This window comes from Volvox carteri, assembly GCF_000143455.1.
Source record: "Volvox carteri f. nagariensis unplaced genomic scaffold VOLCAscaffold_43, whole genome shotgun sequence".
Taxonomy (NCBI): domain Eukaryota; kingdom Viridiplantae; phylum Chlorophyta; class Chlorophyceae; order Chlamydomonadales; family Volvocaceae; genus Volvox; species Volvox carteri.
Genome location: NW_003307586.1, coordinates 959,992 through 976,456, shown reverse-complemented (window position 1 = coordinate 976,456; position 16,465 = coordinate 959,992). Strand labels below are relative to the sequence as shown.

Sequence of the window (16,465 nt, the reverse complement as noted above, 5' to 3'; positions counted from 1 at the left end):
ACCGGTGCAATAAACAAAAATGCAGGGAGGATGGCGGGAAGGACACACCGGAAATGGACAGCAACAAACGGCTTGCAAACAGCTGCGAAAAATTCCATTGCCAGCACGGCCCGTAGCGCTACGATAATCTCCGAAAAGTACAAGCACAGACCCTCAGTGTAAAAATAGGTGGCACCCGGCTCCAGAGCCAAGGACGCTCGTCTGTCGTATGTTATAGAAAACCTTGGATTTCGTCGCAAGCTCGAAAAGAAACGATATGTTATTCAAATCTGTCGCCTTGCCTGCCTTGGGCTGCCATTCAGGCGGTAATGAATAGAAGATAATAAGCACCATCGCCATCACTGGCGCAATGCGTATGGGTGTAAGCCGCACCACGCAGCACCCTGCGATAATCACTAAAAAATTTCGCGGTAAATACATTATCACTTATAATTGACGTGCGCACAACCCCACGCAACAGGAGGGTTTTCTGCTGCTGGCCAGCGCATCAGAACGCTACGCCTAGCGCCGTAGAATTAGGCTTGACAAGTTGTGCGGTGTTGCCACGAGCAGCGCCGCATCACCAGCGTCCGCGTTGCCGGGGACGTACTTCGAGTGCATAAATTGCACGTCGACCAGTTCCTCACCCTCCTCCCCCCCAGCAGCGTACAGCTGGTAGTCCCACATGGTTTTAGTGCTAGAGCCGCGGATCTTTGCGAAGTCCCACACGACCAAGAAGCGCCCGCAGACCGCCACTACCCAGCTCTCCGAATGGCCATCCTCTGTGATCCAGGTGAACTTCCCCTTCGCGAGCTTGGCGCCCTGCGGGATCAGCACACGATGGCTACAGATGTTTGTAGCATGATGAGCTGCACAAGGTAACACAGGCACAAAAGGAGCTGCGTGCGCAATTTCCCAGAGGAAGCACATCGTTTTAGCTCTGTACAGGGCAGAGAGCAAGCGTGTGCTGGTACGGCCCTGAGAAACAGTGGTGCAGCAACGCAACCTTCACACTGCATGAACGAACGGACCCGCATTGCGGAGCGCCGTCGAAGCTCCATGCACATGGTTGTAGCAGGTCCCTACAGCCTTTTACCTGCGTCCTGATTCTGTCATCAGGTCTGAGTTGAAGAAGCGTTGGTGTAGCACCGCGCCCGCCCATTCGGCTCTCCAAAGCGTTTGCTTCAGTGCCCTTATCGCTTACATACGTTGTCTTCATAAGCATTAGGTACATGTCTGTCGTGGCCAGCAGCCACTTGTCATCGTATGTGACGTCAATGGCGGTAATGGGGGCGCCAAGGCCCGGGATGGAGGTCTTGGCCTGTGACAGCATCCGGCTGTTGTAGAGCTGGATACGGCCGTTCCGTGAGCCCACAGCAACGTTCCCGTTGCCGCTTGTGGCCATGCATGTAAAATTGGGCCCGCAGGTAGGCTCGTTCCCGGTGACATAATGAAGACCTGCGGAGTGATACTCCTGTACCACGCAGGTCCCCACACGTGTGTCCCACCTGAGGATTAATAGGAATTACGGCGGGCAGGCACATGGGTTATGGAGGATAGCGGGAATAAGACGCTGCCATGTGCCAACGGCACGAAACCAATGCGCAGACACTCTAGTGACTTGCCAGTATAAAGGTCGAAAGCAGCATGCCGGCACCAAATCTCTCGGCCCCAAATCACCAAACGCGCAAACCTGATGTTGTTCCTTTGTAGTCTTCACCCAATCCCCCAGGACACACGGCGCTCATTCGCACCGCCCTGACCTGCCAATGGTGGTCTGGTTCAGAGCCAGGAGCTGCACTTGGTCGTCCATCTGTGCCGATTTGTAACTCTGAGCAATTTCCACGATTGGCACATCCACACCGTCCCTCATGAAGGTTGAAGTGCTGACGATCTTGCCCAACTCAATGTCGGCATGGTGCAGAATGCTGCTGTTGTCCGGAGTCAAGAAGTTCATGCGCTTCTCGCCATGTGACAGAAGAATCTTCGAGGGGATGCACTCAGCGCGCAGTGCCTCGATCTCGTTAACGTCTACACCCGAACTGCGTGTCTTGCGCTTAGTTGGGGACTTCAGGAAACCGGCACCTATTGGGGCCGTAAGCCCGAAGCTCCTGGTGGAGACATCGACCCCACCCCCCTCCATGTTCATGAGCACGTCCACCGTGCGGCCTTGCAGGAGGAAGCTGTGCCGGCCTGTGGTTGGCATTTGCGATGGAAACGAGCATGTGCGTTAGGTAGGGGTCATTGGTCATTAAGGAAAGGCAGGCAGTACACCACTTCGGAGTCCATATGGTCCTCCAGAAAAAAAGTGCACGGCTTCTTGACCCACGCTCGAGGTTAGCATCTCGATGATGCAAGTCTAAATGGACGACGAGTTATAAGTGCTGCGGCACTCCCCCGATGGTCCAAGCGCTTTACCTGCTCCCACAAGAATGGCGCTTGCGGCACGCGTAAAGTTCGTGATTTGCTGCCCAAAAGAAACCAGCTCAGCTGGCACATTGCCATTTACAGCTTCCCAGCATGGCACCTCGCTCCCGAAGACATTCCCATATTTTGACTTCAGCCAATTATCCTGAAAAGAATGGAACGAGTCTCCCGGAGGAAACTTCAAGCTGTATATGGAGCAGCTGTCTTTGAAGGTGAAGCGGCGAGTATCAGGCGCCACCATGTCGGATGCACTACATGATGGCACAACATCAATATCTGAGCCAATACGCACGCGTATTTCCGGCCTGCTGTTGACACTGTCCACGCAGTAGAACTGGATGTCGGCGCTCGCATCCTTTAGTACCCATGCCCCGTCTCCAGACCCCTCGTGCTTCGTAATGTACTCATAGAGCTTTGGCATTTGAGATTTTGCTGCTGTGGGTGAGCTTGCCCAAGGTGCCTGGTTGCCTGGTGTGCCCGACTTTTGAACTCCACAGCAGACACAGCACACGTGCCACAGAATGAATGTTTACGAGCCAGAAGCAAACAGTTACAAGCTCCGGTATTTGGGCGCACATTGCTAGAAGATTGCTATCCTGATGACATGCCAAATTTACATGCCATGCAGCTCCGAAACCTTATTTTTAAGTTATTGCTTATCCACAACCCTTACTTACGGAACATACTTCTAAGGACGTTTAGAATGTTTCCTTGTTTCCTTTCCCACACTACACCGTGCGTCGAACCTCCTGATGCGCCACCATGCCACCGCATTCCCATCTCCTCTCCCGACCGCGGCAACAGATTACGTCTCGTTCACCACACCCCCTGTGGGTCCAGGCCGGGTATTTCCACTCGCCGCGGAAATGTGGTGGACATGTGGAAGCGCGTCGACAACTCCCCAAACAGCGCACTGGAGGCGCCCACATGCTGAACCAGGTTGGGCCGCACCACGAACAAATAGCAGGGCACGAAGGAGGAGGGCGGCATGGTGGGGATGTCGCTGCCATGGATAATCCGCGGGTCGCATGCAGACCCGTGGACCTTGGGTTTGGCCTTTACGGGCGGCATCCAGGGCAGGCCAAAGCAGCGGCGCCCCTCCATGTAGCGAACCTGAGGACGGGTGTGCGCACGGGTGCCTGAACGAGTCTGGGGCCGATTCTGGGGATAAAAGGAGGGCGTACCAAATGCGGCTGGACTTGTACACCGTTATGCAACGCTCTAGACATCGTCATGCGCTGCGCTGGCTCATTGCTGTAGTCCCCTGCTTCCCGAAAACCCCGCCGCCGACACACTCCTGTGGGACCCACGCGCCCGGCGCCCGGCTGGAACGACCCAACTGGAGCCCCTCAAGTTCCCTTCGGTTCCATGGGCTCCTAGCACCGAAACTGAGATGCCGTATATTCGTACCAGCTCAATGTCCTGCAGCCCGTCTTGCGGCGCGCATCCCGCCAGGAGCTCTCGGTAGTGCCGCATCAGGCCCATACGGATGCCGTACGAGTACAGCAGGCCCTGCATGTTGGCGGCAACAGCCGCAGCGGCTCGGGTTATAGGGATGGAGGCGGTGGGCGGCAGATGCAGGGCTACGCGAGCAGAGGCTGTTGCATATTCCGGCGCCTCCCGAGCCGATATTGCCCCATCCTAGTGCGCTTCTTTGTTGCTGCTGTTGCTGCTTTGAGTCAGAGAAATGAAAAGATAAAAAGATCCTGTCTTTGTCGACATCAAGACGCGAATTCACTCGATGATGGCAACACACGAAGAGAGGACAGTCGTGAAATACATGCTTCCCAAATCGGTTCCCCATGCTACGTTGACAATAGTACGAAAGCAGTCGTACATGCCATTCCCAGGGGCTGTAAATCTGCTAGGTAAGGAACTGTATGTGAAAGCCAAACATTTCACCGCCGTCAAATGGGGACGGGGAAGCGACAACGACAGCCAGCTTGCTCCAACGCCCCTGCTTGTCGTACCTGGGAGCCCCACGACCACACGCGCGGCACCAGCGTTAAGCGAGTGAAGGCGTGCACGCCTCCGCCTCCTCGTCCTCCACTAGATGTGCTGGTTGAGTTCGCGTCGCCATCGTCGGCAGCCCCGTCCCCGCCGACCCCGTCGCCACTGCCGCCAGCAGAATAGCCAACCGCTGCCTTAGCTCCATTGCCTGCGTAGCCTCCAGCATCCACAATGTCCCCGCTGCCGTCGCTGCTGCGGGCCTCGCCGATGGAGCCCTCCGGGGTAGGCGGCTCGGCAGCCCCGGCCGCTGCTTTCTCCGTGCTGCCGCCGCTGCTCCGCTGCGCCTGCATCCGCCTGCGTGGTGACCCCCCACGCCCTTCGCCGCCACTTGATAGCCCATCTTCCTCAAACTCCTGGACCTCGTCCACGGGCACCGGTGCAGAGCGGTAGATCTGCAGCACCTTAGGAACCTCCTGGGGAACCATCCCCGGGTCATACAAGCTGACGGCGAAGTCAGAAATCACGTTGCCTGCAGCGGTGGCCGCGGGAGTACTGTTGCCGTCGCCAGCGCTCGCGTCGGCGGCAGTGGGCTCTCTCCCCAGGTCCTGCGTTTGAGTGGGCGGACGCACACCCCATGGGTGGCCCTCTGGGATGGAAGCACCGCTGGACCCAGGTGGGCGCCAGAAGGCGGTGGGTACTGCCGAGCTACACTGCCGTGGAGCCGATCAAGTCACACTACGCCGATCGCATCCCATCGCGTCACCCCACCTGCATCATTCGCAACAGACAGCCCACACGGTCGCCAAAGCGGGGCGCCAGTACCACATCACCCTGCAGCAGCAGCGGCAAACCGGCGCCGCCGAAATAGGTAGTAGCGGGGGTATCAGCAGCGTCGGCGCTGGAGGGCAAGGTGTATAAGCCCAACCTTTCTAAAAGAGACAAACACACGAGAACATATTTTATGAAGTATAGCCGCGCACATGGCTGGATGGTCGCACATGGTTGTCGCACGTGGGCCAAGTGGATGCTCATGGATGCACTGGGCCACAATAACCCCCAGATGAGTGACTATCCAAATGTGTTATCAACATCGGGGTTACGCTGGACCCCTCCGCCCGCCGTGCGCTTAGCCGAGGTGACATCCTAGTTCCCAGGTGCACCCTGCCCTCCGTAGCAACCTGCCGCAAGCCCCACACCAGTTTCTGCCCCGCACTGCAGCCCTGCACCGCACCGCACTGCGTTAGCTTCCCTTTCCGCCTCTCCGCGCCCCACCTCGAGTATCAGGAGCGGCAGCTCCCGCAGCCGGGGGTTCCCCGCATCTTCCGCCACCTGTTGAGAGGTGGGAACAGCGCGAGTAGGGTAAGAAGGGTACGGGACTAGAAAGGTTGGAATTTAGAAAGGGACAATAACCATGGGGTTGCCGGCAAGACCTTGACGTGTGCATTTTCTTCTGCCACAGATTACCAAGGGGCTGAACAATCAGGTACGAAACAGTGCAGCTGGGGATTCCAAATCAATCGACGACAGAAAAGGTCGCTGTCGAAGCCCCTCATGGTCCGGTTCAAATCCCTGCGCCACACGGTGGGCTCCCTGGCCCACGTTAGCGTGCGCGGTGAAGAAACGCAAAGGCAAAATTGCAGCATGTACCAGCCATGTAAAGCCCCGTTGACAACCCCATAACGGCAACAATAACCGGAAGCAATCACCAACCGCCACATTCGCACCTGGTCTGGCACCCGCAGCGCTTCATAGTAATTGGCCAAGACGTCCCCGCGTTTTACATGCTCGGGCAGATAGCGGATGCGCAGGTGGGGAAAGGCGGGACGCCGGAGGGGCGGAGTTGCGCCTGCCACTGCGGCAGCTTCCGCTGTCGGACTCTCGGTTCCGCCGCGCCCATCCGCCGCATTGCCTCCTCCTTGGATGCCGTCACCTCCGCTGCTGCTGCCGCCGCCAAATGCTCCGCTCGATAACATTGCAATGTCATCCGCATACGTCTCCAAGACATCCAAAAGGCTGAAGGCATCGCCGGCGGCTGCTTGCGGCGGGTCTTTCCTGGCGGGTGGTGGCATCTCCAGCCTCTGCACCAGCTGCACCTCAAGGCGACCGTCGCCATCGCCGCTCGCATTCGCCTTGCCGCTGCGGCTGTCACCGCTAACATCACTCGCCGCTGGGTCAGCCATCGCCAGGCCGTTAGCGATGGCGGCTTTAAGCGCCTCTATCCCCCCCGTACTGCTGCTGTTGCTGCTGCTGCTGCGGCTAGTCTTTTCACCGCTACTGCCGGTGCTAGCTGCCAGCCTGCGGCTTTCTGTGCCCCTGCGGTTGCGATTGCTTGCCACAGCGCTCTGATGAACGGCCCACAGCACCGTTACAGATGCGGGTTGTGCATCAGCTGCGGCGATGCTGACTAGGGTGGTGGCCAGGTACCGGCCCTGCTGTGCCTATGAGATCAAGTTGCGAGGGTCGAAATTGTCCGATTGGGTTGGGAAGGTTGGAGTGGGTTGTGAGGGGCAGCCAAGGTTGATAAGGATGCTAGGGGAGTCAATGAAAGGTTGCCACCAGCTGCCCCGCTGGCAGCCGCCGCAGGCGGATGGTCTACTGAGTGGTTGGGAAGTTTCGCAGCCGCTAACCTGGAGGCAGGCAACCCGTCTGCTTGCGGAGCGCCGTGCTGCAGCACATCCCACTATCCCGCCCAACAACGGGGAATGACAGGGAGGAATCCATCCGCTTATTGCGAGCCTATATCAACGCTGTCGTTGTCGCTGTCAGCCGACCCGCCCGGCCCTCTCACCTACCCGTGGAGATGCCAGGATAACCAGGTGGTAATCGGGGGGACCATCCTCGCGGGATGCAGTGCACCAACGAGACAGCTTCTGGGGCTCCGGACCAGAAGTTGCAGGCAGCATCCGCGGGGGGCCGTCCCTGTTAGCCATCATCGCTGCGTGCTGCTTCAGGGCCGCACTCAGGCGCTGCTGCTTCTCCTGGAGGAGTGGCGCGGGAGCATTGCCAAGTGCGTCTTGGATAGCGGGAACGATGTAGTTGAGACTCAGAGAAGCTGGAGCCGACGGCGGCGCGGTCGGCAGGAAAGTAGAGGTGCCGTGTTCCGAGGATTCAAGCGCGGATGGGACTGGCGGCGAAGTGGCTTCCTCCGGAAGCCTGCCGCCGTTGATGGAGCCCCGACCATCCGCACCGCTGGGGCCCTCGGGAACGCTGACATGCGCCACCTCCCTTCTCCCGGCTTCACTGCCGCTAGCCCCGGATCCGCCGTTACCAGCACTGCTGCCGGGGCCCTGGCCGCTGCTCCCGCTACTGCCGGGAGGCACATTCCCGTCGACTGCTGCAGCGCTGCGGGGTCCCTCGGTGTTGCCGCCACCAGCCGCATGACCCGCTCCAACCCCCTCCGCAGCGAGCTCACTGCCGCCCCCACCAATGGCGCCAATGCCGTCCGTGGAGTCATCCTTCACGATAAGCGTGCCGCTGCGAGCATCGCTGATTCTGACGCTGTTTCCCATCCGGCTGCGCGCTGCATGGCTGCCAGCATCATCACTCTGGGCCCTCCAGCCTCTCGGCCCTCCGCTGCCGTCCCCACCTGCCCCACTGCCTGGCCTGCTCCCGTCCTCGCGTTCGCCCTCGTCGCCGCGACCTCCCCCCACAACCTGTCGGAAGCCGCCGCTCATGCTATTCAAACTTTTCGTGCTGTTGCTGCGCCCGCTGCCCCTGCTGCCATTATTAGTGCGGAGGCGGCCCCATCCGACTCGCGTCTTGAGCCGTCGTGGCTCCGCTGTGGGCGTCCACCGTTGCAAGGTGGTCTCCCCCTCGCGCGGCTCATAGCCTGCCCAGTAGGCGGCCCCCAGCAGGCCGATGAACAGCAGGAGGAGCAGCAGCGGTAGCAGCGCGACCGGTGCTGCCCAGCCGCAGCAGCCGTAGTAGCTGAGGGCTGCCCGTAGGCACCGACGTGGTGGGCCCCGTGCCATGCCGTGCTAACTTCCGTGGCTATTGGCTGCAGGAAGATGTGGGTGCGCCAGCTTCCGTTCCCATGAGGATACTAGTACGCAAAAGATATCCGTATTAACGCAGAGTGAAGACTGCCAGGCCAGGCAGCTTCCGTGCGCTGGGGCCCTACGAGTTAACCAGATACTGCAAACTACAGGCGCACATACAGCTTGGGTTGTGCGAAGCAACTATACGTGCGTATGGAGCTGCATGTGAAAACGGATTCCGCCAAGGTAATAGCTGCGGCGAGAGGTGAAAAGACAGTGGACAAGATGTCTGGTGGTCGCTGCGCGCAGTGCAGAAGCTGGACGCGATGGATACTTGGTCCTGCCCGCCTTGGGCGCTCTATGGCGAAAATTCTCGTGTTAAGATTTTTTCAGGCTGGTTGTGGTCGAATGGCAAAAGAGTGTTTTCAGATAGCCCGACCTGAGAGCATTTCCTCGGCCGGTTCCCTTGGCCATCCACTAGCTAAGTGACCTCGGCCATGAGCTAAGGACGAATTGCATGTGTATGATTTATGCAAGTGAAGTGACGATTCAATAACTGCGGTGACTGCTGCGATACAGCTTGCGAAACGTCCTGTGACCTGCTGATACCGTGAGCTCCTCGTGAGCTAATCTTCATTAAGATCTCAAAGGCCGCTTACAGCAGCGGGTTTTAAGTATGTGTTTTGCTGAGACCTGTTGCTTTTCCCCAGACAATGACGTAGAGCTTGCATCAAGCAGAGCGTTGGAGCTGATGAGGGGAGGGACAGTTTCTTGCCAGTCCGACGACAAATTGGATGTCCTTCCGGGCAGCACCAGCTAACCAATATACCGCTACACACCGAACTGCTCAATCCGGTACCCACATTGCTACGGCCCTTCAAGCTCCACTCCGCTCTGGGCCAGGCGCTGCTGTACTCTGCAGCAGCATATGGATGGGTCCCGCCAACCCAACCGCCAGTGTGGATGACCCACGGGTCGCTGGTGGCGGCGCTGGCGGCAGTGGCCTGCTGGGCCTGGGAGCGGCAGGTCTGGGTCCCGTAGGAGCGTCTTTGCCTGGGTCGGTTCGCGGTGCCGCCGGCGCTCGTCCAAATCTACGACAGGACCGGTACGAGCAGCACTGGATATACAGGGGGCGGTGGTGCTGTTGATAACTGACCGGAGAGTGCTGGCTATGAGGGCAGCAGGTAAGGAGAAGTCTAGGTGGCAAGGTGGGAGGAGATCTTGGAAGGGAGTGTTCGACTAAAGAGGGGCTTGCCCTGGCCGCATGATCTGATGACATTCCTCGGTCGGATTCCTTACCGATTCGGGCAGAATTTTTGGGTGGTGCCGAGGGTTCGAGGGATATGGAATCCTAATTTGAACGTAATGGCTTCTTTGCATGCTGCAGAGCGTTCTTAAGGACGGTGTGGGCAGCAGCTACTTCGGTTTATGACATGTATATGTTTTTTCAGGCATGGTTCAGCTGAATTTCATATTGTAGGAATGATGTGTTTGATGAAAACTTATTGAGAATGGATATGTGCAGTAGTTCTAGCGAGCAAATAGCAGAAGATTAACAAGCGTATTTCCTGGATCGGACAAGCTGGCCCAGTCGTCGCAGCATGAGACTCCTTTTCCTCCAGGAGTCTTTTCATTTACGCAGGGTATGGTGACAACCAGAGGTCGGCAAATTGGTTTCTACGGCTGCGGGAGGGCATGATTTCGGTCAGTAAACCTAAGAAATTTTAAAGTCAAACACAGAGTTCAGCGCGCGGCCCTACGCCGTATCACCGCCGATCACCCAGTCACCACAAGGAATGCACATATGATACGTCAGCGTACGAGAGGACAGCAACAAGGGACAGCACATCGTCTCCGCCACAATGGTAATAGTTGTATCAGGAGCGAGGCAGGGGTCGCAATAGAGGGCTGTAAACCACGTCTTTTGGTCAAATTTTGGTCATTAGGGACCCGCAGCCGGGGCCTTAAGCCGAATTTCGGCTGCGGGTACCGTGGTACGGACCCGCAGTACCCGCCTTATTTGCCGACCTCTGGTGACAACATCTACAGCAACGATGACTCCACCATGTCACAGCCGCAGCTGCTTAAACTCCAGTTTCTTGTCGTGTGATAGCGACGGGCACTGCTCCAAGTGCAGGGCCAGTTCGTGCAACTTGGCGCGTCAGACAGGGATTTCAGTGTCGCATGACTTGCACTTCTTGGCGTGACGGCGATTAGTAGTGCAATGTGGCCCTATGTAATTGAAGTAATCGTTCGTAATACGTGATTTAGGACCACGTTTGGCTTTCTTTGGTTCGGGCCCATCATCCATCGTGCCGCCTGACACAAACACCGACTGTTTACCTGAGCCGGTCGATATCGCTGCACTAATAAGACGATACCATAAGCAACGGAGAGAGCAGTGCATGCTGTTTCGGTTAAGAACAAGTAAGAACAAGCGGTTGGGGGCCTGTACGATCATACGGTCAATCTAATACGCCGCCCAAAAAAATTGACCACCTCGCCGGCGTATTTTGGAGTGTTTGGGCGTAGTTGTGCTTGGCTTATTACTCTGTAATACGGTCGCAACCCTGGGGGCACATGAGGCTGAAGGCGGTTGCTTACGGTTGTGGCCCAGCACGCATCGCACGGAGCGAATGCATCTGGTACATAACGCTAAGCAGGACACTTTATAGTTTACGCTTGCAAGATTCCCCGGACACCCGGCTGAGACGAGAAGCCTCCGTGGAGCGGTCCAACCGACTTTCCATCAGCGCGTTATTTGCCAATCCAATATCACAGTCGATACCTGCTCTACACCAGGTAGCAGCTCCACAGACGAAATTCACAGACGATTTATAGACGAGAAGAAACTGCGCCCGGGCAAACTTGCATTCCGTTACTGTTATACAAACTAGATCAATAAAGTTAGCCGGGTGGCCGCGCACCTGTGCTTTACGCTTCTGTCCACAATTATCATAAATAAGTTGTTTGGATAGCCCCAATACATTCCATACGCGTGCTACCCCCAACGACAAGCTGCTTCAACACAGCCAGCTTTGGCACAGGCAGCGCTTTAGAGTTACGACACCTTCTTAAGCAAGTATGGGGCAAGGCCAGAGCGCCGAAGAAGTGCTGGACGCTGTAAATCAGGTGGACAATGCTCAAAAGACCACCCCCCAAAAGGTGAGCCTTTGCTTTCGCTCTCAGTCCGCAACTGTAGCAGCTACAGAGGTTATTTCTTCTGCTTTTGGGATGTATAACCACGATTGACTGCGTCCTGGACTTCAGGAGGGCAACGCGGGCACAAAGCTTTTCAAATACGTGACAACAATTAACGGGGAGGGGAACTGGGAGCTAGCAAGCTCCAATGCAAAACCCCACTTCTACGACAGTAAAGAGGACAGTAATAGCAGCGGAAAAAAGGATTTCTTTCTTGAAATTGAGCAAGGGGATGTCGACGTTCACGTAGATGCCGGACTGAACTACGTGCTGGATGTTGACCAGCGGCGTGTGACCTTTGCAGCAAACAATACGATCTACGCCCTGAAGTTTCAAAATGACGACGCTTGCCGCACGTTTGGCGAGCAGTTGAACGACGCGATCTTTTACAACCAGTATGGGCTGGAGAATGATGAGGACAGCCGTGCAAAAGTCATGGAGGACTATGCCGGTACACTGTTTTCGAAGGAGACTGAGCGGCTGTTTGAACCAATGGACACGAATGCTGATGACGAGGACAAAGAAGCCGCCAATTTTTTAACGCCGGAGAAGCTGCGGGAGAAGCAAGCCAAGGAGACGGCGAAGGACGAAGATGCTATCAATGCTATCGTTATGGGGGCAGGTGCGTCAACGAGTAGTACGATTGCTCTGAGGGCTGGGGAAGGCGTTATGGCATGGGAGGGGTCACTGGCTCGTGTGACACGCGAGTTTTTGGCTGTCTTGTGTGTGTTTACAGATCGCATGTGTTTTCCGTTCGCTCTTCGATATTCTTTCGTCCTGTTATCTCACTCCTCGCTTGGTAAAATCCGCGAGTCAACATCAGCATTGTTACTTCGTGCCCATGCCCGGCACAGGTGAAAACAACTATCTCCTGCGCGGCTGCAAGTTTGACGTCCTGCGCAATCTTGAGGGGGGCGGCGTCGAGGACAAGGGCCTTTCGTTCATGCTTACGCCTCCACCTGGCGCTGCGTGCTCCACGCCGTCGCTCAGCACACGCAAGACGCGCGGCACAGCAGCAGCTGTTGAGGTCGAAACGACTGGAGCAGCCTTCACGCCTTCAAGAGTCCTCCTGACGCACGGCGAGCGGCGCATGAACCTATTGACACCGGAGAACCGCAGCATCCTCCACCATGCTGATATTGAGGTGGGCAAGATCGTCACTACGTACAATTTCCAAAAAGACTCGGTGGATGTGCCTATCATGGATATTGCCTCGGACTATAAGGCGGCTCAAATGGAGGATCACTCTCAGTTCCTTGGTCTCGACCAGAACCGAATCTGCAGGTGCGGACCCAGAGTTTCCCTTTTATGGCGAAGGCAGAAATGTTGACGAGCCTTGGCAAGCCGAGTTTCACAGGCCATACGTGCTAGCAAGGGAGGCAAACTTTATATATTTCATACGCCAAGGGTTGATAGGGTTCCTTCAGTAATGCATTTAAACCAAAAACACCTGTCTTGGGACAGAGATGTAGTTGGGTCAAGCAGTCATGGATTTGGTTCATGTGATTGGGCTAGTAAGGAGCTTTATTTAGTGTGCACGTGATGCCGCCTTTTCAATGCCAGTACTGGCGCCCTGTCGCAAGGAATGCTGGTTGTGCTTGCCATTGTGCAAATACACGCATTCCCACGCAGGTGACTTGGCAACTAGAAATGAGAGGCAATCGAGATCATACAATACTCACTGGATTCCAATCCATCCCGCCTGAAGACGCAATCTGGCCGATCACAATTCTGCAGGTGGGACCTACGCGAGAAACGTGGCGTGGTGCAATCTACGCCCGTACTTGACTACGTTGCAGGCAAGGACTACAGCCGTGGCACCAATTTTACATGCATGGCCACAAGCGGCGACGGCTTCGTTGCTGTTGGCTCACGGGATGGTCGGATCCGGCTCTATAATAGTCGGGTCTTGACGCAGGCCAAGACATCCATCCCGGGTCTTGGTGCGCCTATCACCGCGATTGACGTCACATACGACGGCAAGTGGGTGCTCGCTACGGCTGACAGATACCTGATGCTTGTGAAGACAACCTATGTGAACGACAAGGGCAAAGACGCCAACGCGTTCGAGAGCCGGATGGGCGGCCGCGGTGCAGTGCCGCGTCTGCTCCGGCTAAAGCCGGAAGATGCAATTAAGACTCAGGTGAATGTGGCGGAGTGAGCGGTGTATTGACAAGGCAAGCGTAGGCAATTGAGAATGGCTAACAATGCGTAGCCTTAACTTAGGACTTAAGACGGGATGGCCTTTCGAGGCATCTTGTTTGAGGCTCACTTGAAAATTCATTTGACAAACAATTTGTTTTTTTTGGTTTTTGGTTTGGTTTTGGTTTGGTATTAATATCTTCTACATTCTTTTCCCTCGTTATCCTACAGGGCGCCAAGTTTACGAAGGGCAAGTTCACATGGATTACAGAGGGCGGCCAGTCCGAGCGGTGGATTGTAGCAGGCTGCGGTCGGTTCTCCGTGGTTTGGAACTTTTCCAAGATCCGGACCACAAGCACGCAGTCTCTTGGCTATGGCGGCTTACCTACCTGCATGGACTACTACCTACGCGCTAAGGAGGAGGAGGTTGTGGATGTGCAGTTTGTTCATCAAAAGTACATGCGTGATGTTGATCAGGCGGCGATGGTGGTGGCCACGCCGCACAGCTTGTTCAACCTGGCCTAGATGCATGCTAGCCTAGCGTGTTTTGGAACGAATTTTGAAACGAAGGGACAGAGCTGTGACACGATTTGGGTGTTAAGCTATGCAGGGCGATACTCGGCCCGCGTCCGGTGCTCGGCACTGGTTTGGGCAGACCCTTGCTTAGGTGTCTGGGATCTTGTGTTCAGATAACAGCTGAGTATAGTAGGCGACCTTTTATAGTGTCATTTCTCAACAGAACGGCCGTGCGCATGTGGGACGTTGCGATCATAGTAAGGCGGCTAGGCATGTGTGTCCTGCGAACAGTGGATTGAGACATTGTTACCCTGCAGAAATCAAAGTTGCGGAATGCGGACACCTCATTATTTCATGGAAGAACTGTGAGCGTGGATGACGTGGTGAGTAGAAGCTTGTTTTTTAGGCTTGCTTTAGGATCGTTACAACCAGTGGCGTGTGGGACGGCAGCTGCGTGGTGTCGACGGGAAACTGCAGCTCGTACTTGTTGAATGCCTGGAGGAACAGTCGGAGAACGGGCTCCACCTCGGTGAGAAAGGTCGGATTTGTAGACACCATGGTGGTAGACAAAACGATGATGACGATGACACGAGCGAGGCGAGGTGGATCACCTATGCCAACTGAAAGGAACCGGATCACTCCTAAACAATCGGGACGCGTAAGCTTACTTGACTTGCCGTGAAACTGGCGTATGCCCTGAAGAACGGGATTGCTCGAACTTAACTTTGGCTTACAATATTAATAATATGGTCCGCTGATATAATCAAGCTAGCGCTCTTCATTACCACGTGCCGTACTTATCCGATCCTGGCTCCGCTAGCTCCGAAGTTGTGGCAATTACTAACGAGTTCCAAAAGGTCGTCAACTAAGGGTTAAAAAACCCTAAGTCCGAAACGGCAAAGGTAGTACCACGGATTAGGAACAGTACGTGACTCTCTAACCACTGCACACAACTTCCCCGGGTTGCAATGCCGAACAGGGGCTCGGGTTAGGCGAGTCCTCCACAGCACCAAAAGCCGTATTTATCCAGTACTGGATCGCTAGCTCCATGGTTACGATAATTACTAACACACGGTAGGACGAAGTCCCCAAAGGTCGCCAGCCAGCTCCGAAACATTACTTTACCTTTCAAATCCGTTGAATAATTAAGATCGGCGAACTGCTCGAAAGAGCACTGAAGGATGGCCTCCAATCATTATGTAACCTTCCCAGACAAGCGACGTGCAGCTATATGTGCGGACAGTGGAATTTTATGTGCGGACAGTGGAATTTTCCAAAGGAAGCTCCACGCATACATCGCACGGACACCGGGGATACCGAAGGGAATCCATATGGGAGAACTGTGATCTTTAGATACTGAACGAGGAAGCGAGATGGCGGTGCATAACAGGCAGAGAATGGCCAGCAGGACAGAAGCAGGCACAGTTGGTCCAACCAACTTTGGACTTGAGCAGCACGCCGACTGCTGCAAGTGCTTGGCAGCGGCTACAGCGGCTGGAAGATGCGGTGTATTGCGGGGGAAACAGGAATTCCTAGAAGACCTAGTAGCCTTGCTGCCGGACCCGGATTGTTTCCGGCCGGGGAGGCGCCGCCAGCATGTGGCTATGTGACAGGAATTTTTCCACGTATAGCTAATGAAGGCCGGGTCCTCACGGATAAACAAAAGAAATGGATCCCCCACCTGGACGGGGGAATTCAGCTAGAGTGGGTGCCCTGTCACCAACCTGGGCAGGAATTGGCACCTGAAAAATATCGTAAGCTGGCAATTGTGCGGGAGATGCTCCGGGTTGCAAAACTCGGGTGTGACCCGGAGACAATGCTGACAGGTAGCAGGCTGCATCCCGTACAGTTTCTTAACCACCACAGTGCGATCCAGCTCAGTGAGTTTGTCACCGCCGAACTACATAACGCGCTGGAGTGAGGACGAATCCGGGAATGCCCAGCTGAGGCATCCCCACCTACGGTAACCAATGGCCTGCGGGTAGTGAAGAAGAACGGCAAACTGCGCCTCTTCATTAACCCCATGTACATCAACTGCTTTCTCAAGTAATGGCAGCTGAAGTATGAACGATTATCCGACGTCACCAGTTATCTGCTTCCGGAGGAAGGGCTGTATGCCACGGATGACAAGAGTGGGTACTGGCAGCTGCCCCTACACGAGGGGGAGTACACCTGCCTGGCCATGCGGTGGCAGGGCAGGACGCTGTCCTGGCCGCATCTGCCGTTTGGGCACCAGCCTGCCACCTGTACACAGCAGACCCCCAGGAGGAGGG

At 55.9% G+C, this 16,465-nt stretch overlaps 3 protein-coding genes across 3 annotated transcripts; 1 reads left to right on the top strand and 2 right to left on the bottom strand.

Moving 5' to 3' along the window:
• Window positions 1-501: 501 nt before the first annotated feature.
• On the bottom strand, window positions 502-2,827 carry VOLCADRAFT_95403 (uncharacterized protein; the record flags this gene model as incomplete). Its single annotated transcript, XM_002954458.1, has 4 exons — window positions 502-801; window positions 1,184-1,487; window positions 1,743-2,172; window positions 2,398-2,827. 4 exons carry the CDS (start codon window positions 2,825-2,827, stop codon window positions 502-504), a joined length of 1,464 nt encoding a protein of 487 aa, XP_002954504.1.
• A 395-nt stretch (window positions 2,828-3,222) lies between these two features.
• On the bottom strand, window positions 3,223-8,030 carry VOLCADRAFT_95402 (uncharacterized protein; the record flags this gene model as incomplete). Its single annotated transcript, XM_002954457.1, has 7 exons — window positions 3,223-3,519; window positions 3,817-3,918; window positions 4,377-4,961; window positions 5,125-5,187; window positions 5,629-5,685; window positions 6,081-6,794; window positions 7,149-8,030. 7 exons carry the CDS (start codon window positions 8,028-8,030, stop codon window positions 3,223-3,225), a joined length of 2,700 nt encoding a protein of 899 aa, XP_002954503.1.
• A 3,259-nt stretch (window positions 8,031-11,289) lies between these two features.
• VOLCADRAFT_82851 (uncharacterized protein) lies at window positions 11,290-14,201 on the top strand (the record flags this gene model as incomplete). The annotated part of the gene is made up of 6 exons (XM_002954522.1): window positions 11,290-11,498; window positions 11,604-12,156; window positions 12,389-12,473; window positions 12,525-12,818; window positions 13,272-13,683; window positions 13,908-14,201. The coding sequence occupies exons 1-6, from the start codon at window positions 11,418-11,420 to the stop codon at window positions 14,199-14,201; spliced, it is 1,719 nt and encodes a 572-aa protein (XP_002954568.1). The 5' UTR covers window positions 11,290-11,417.
• Between the last annotated feature and the right edge of the window lie 2,264 nt (window positions 14,202-16,465).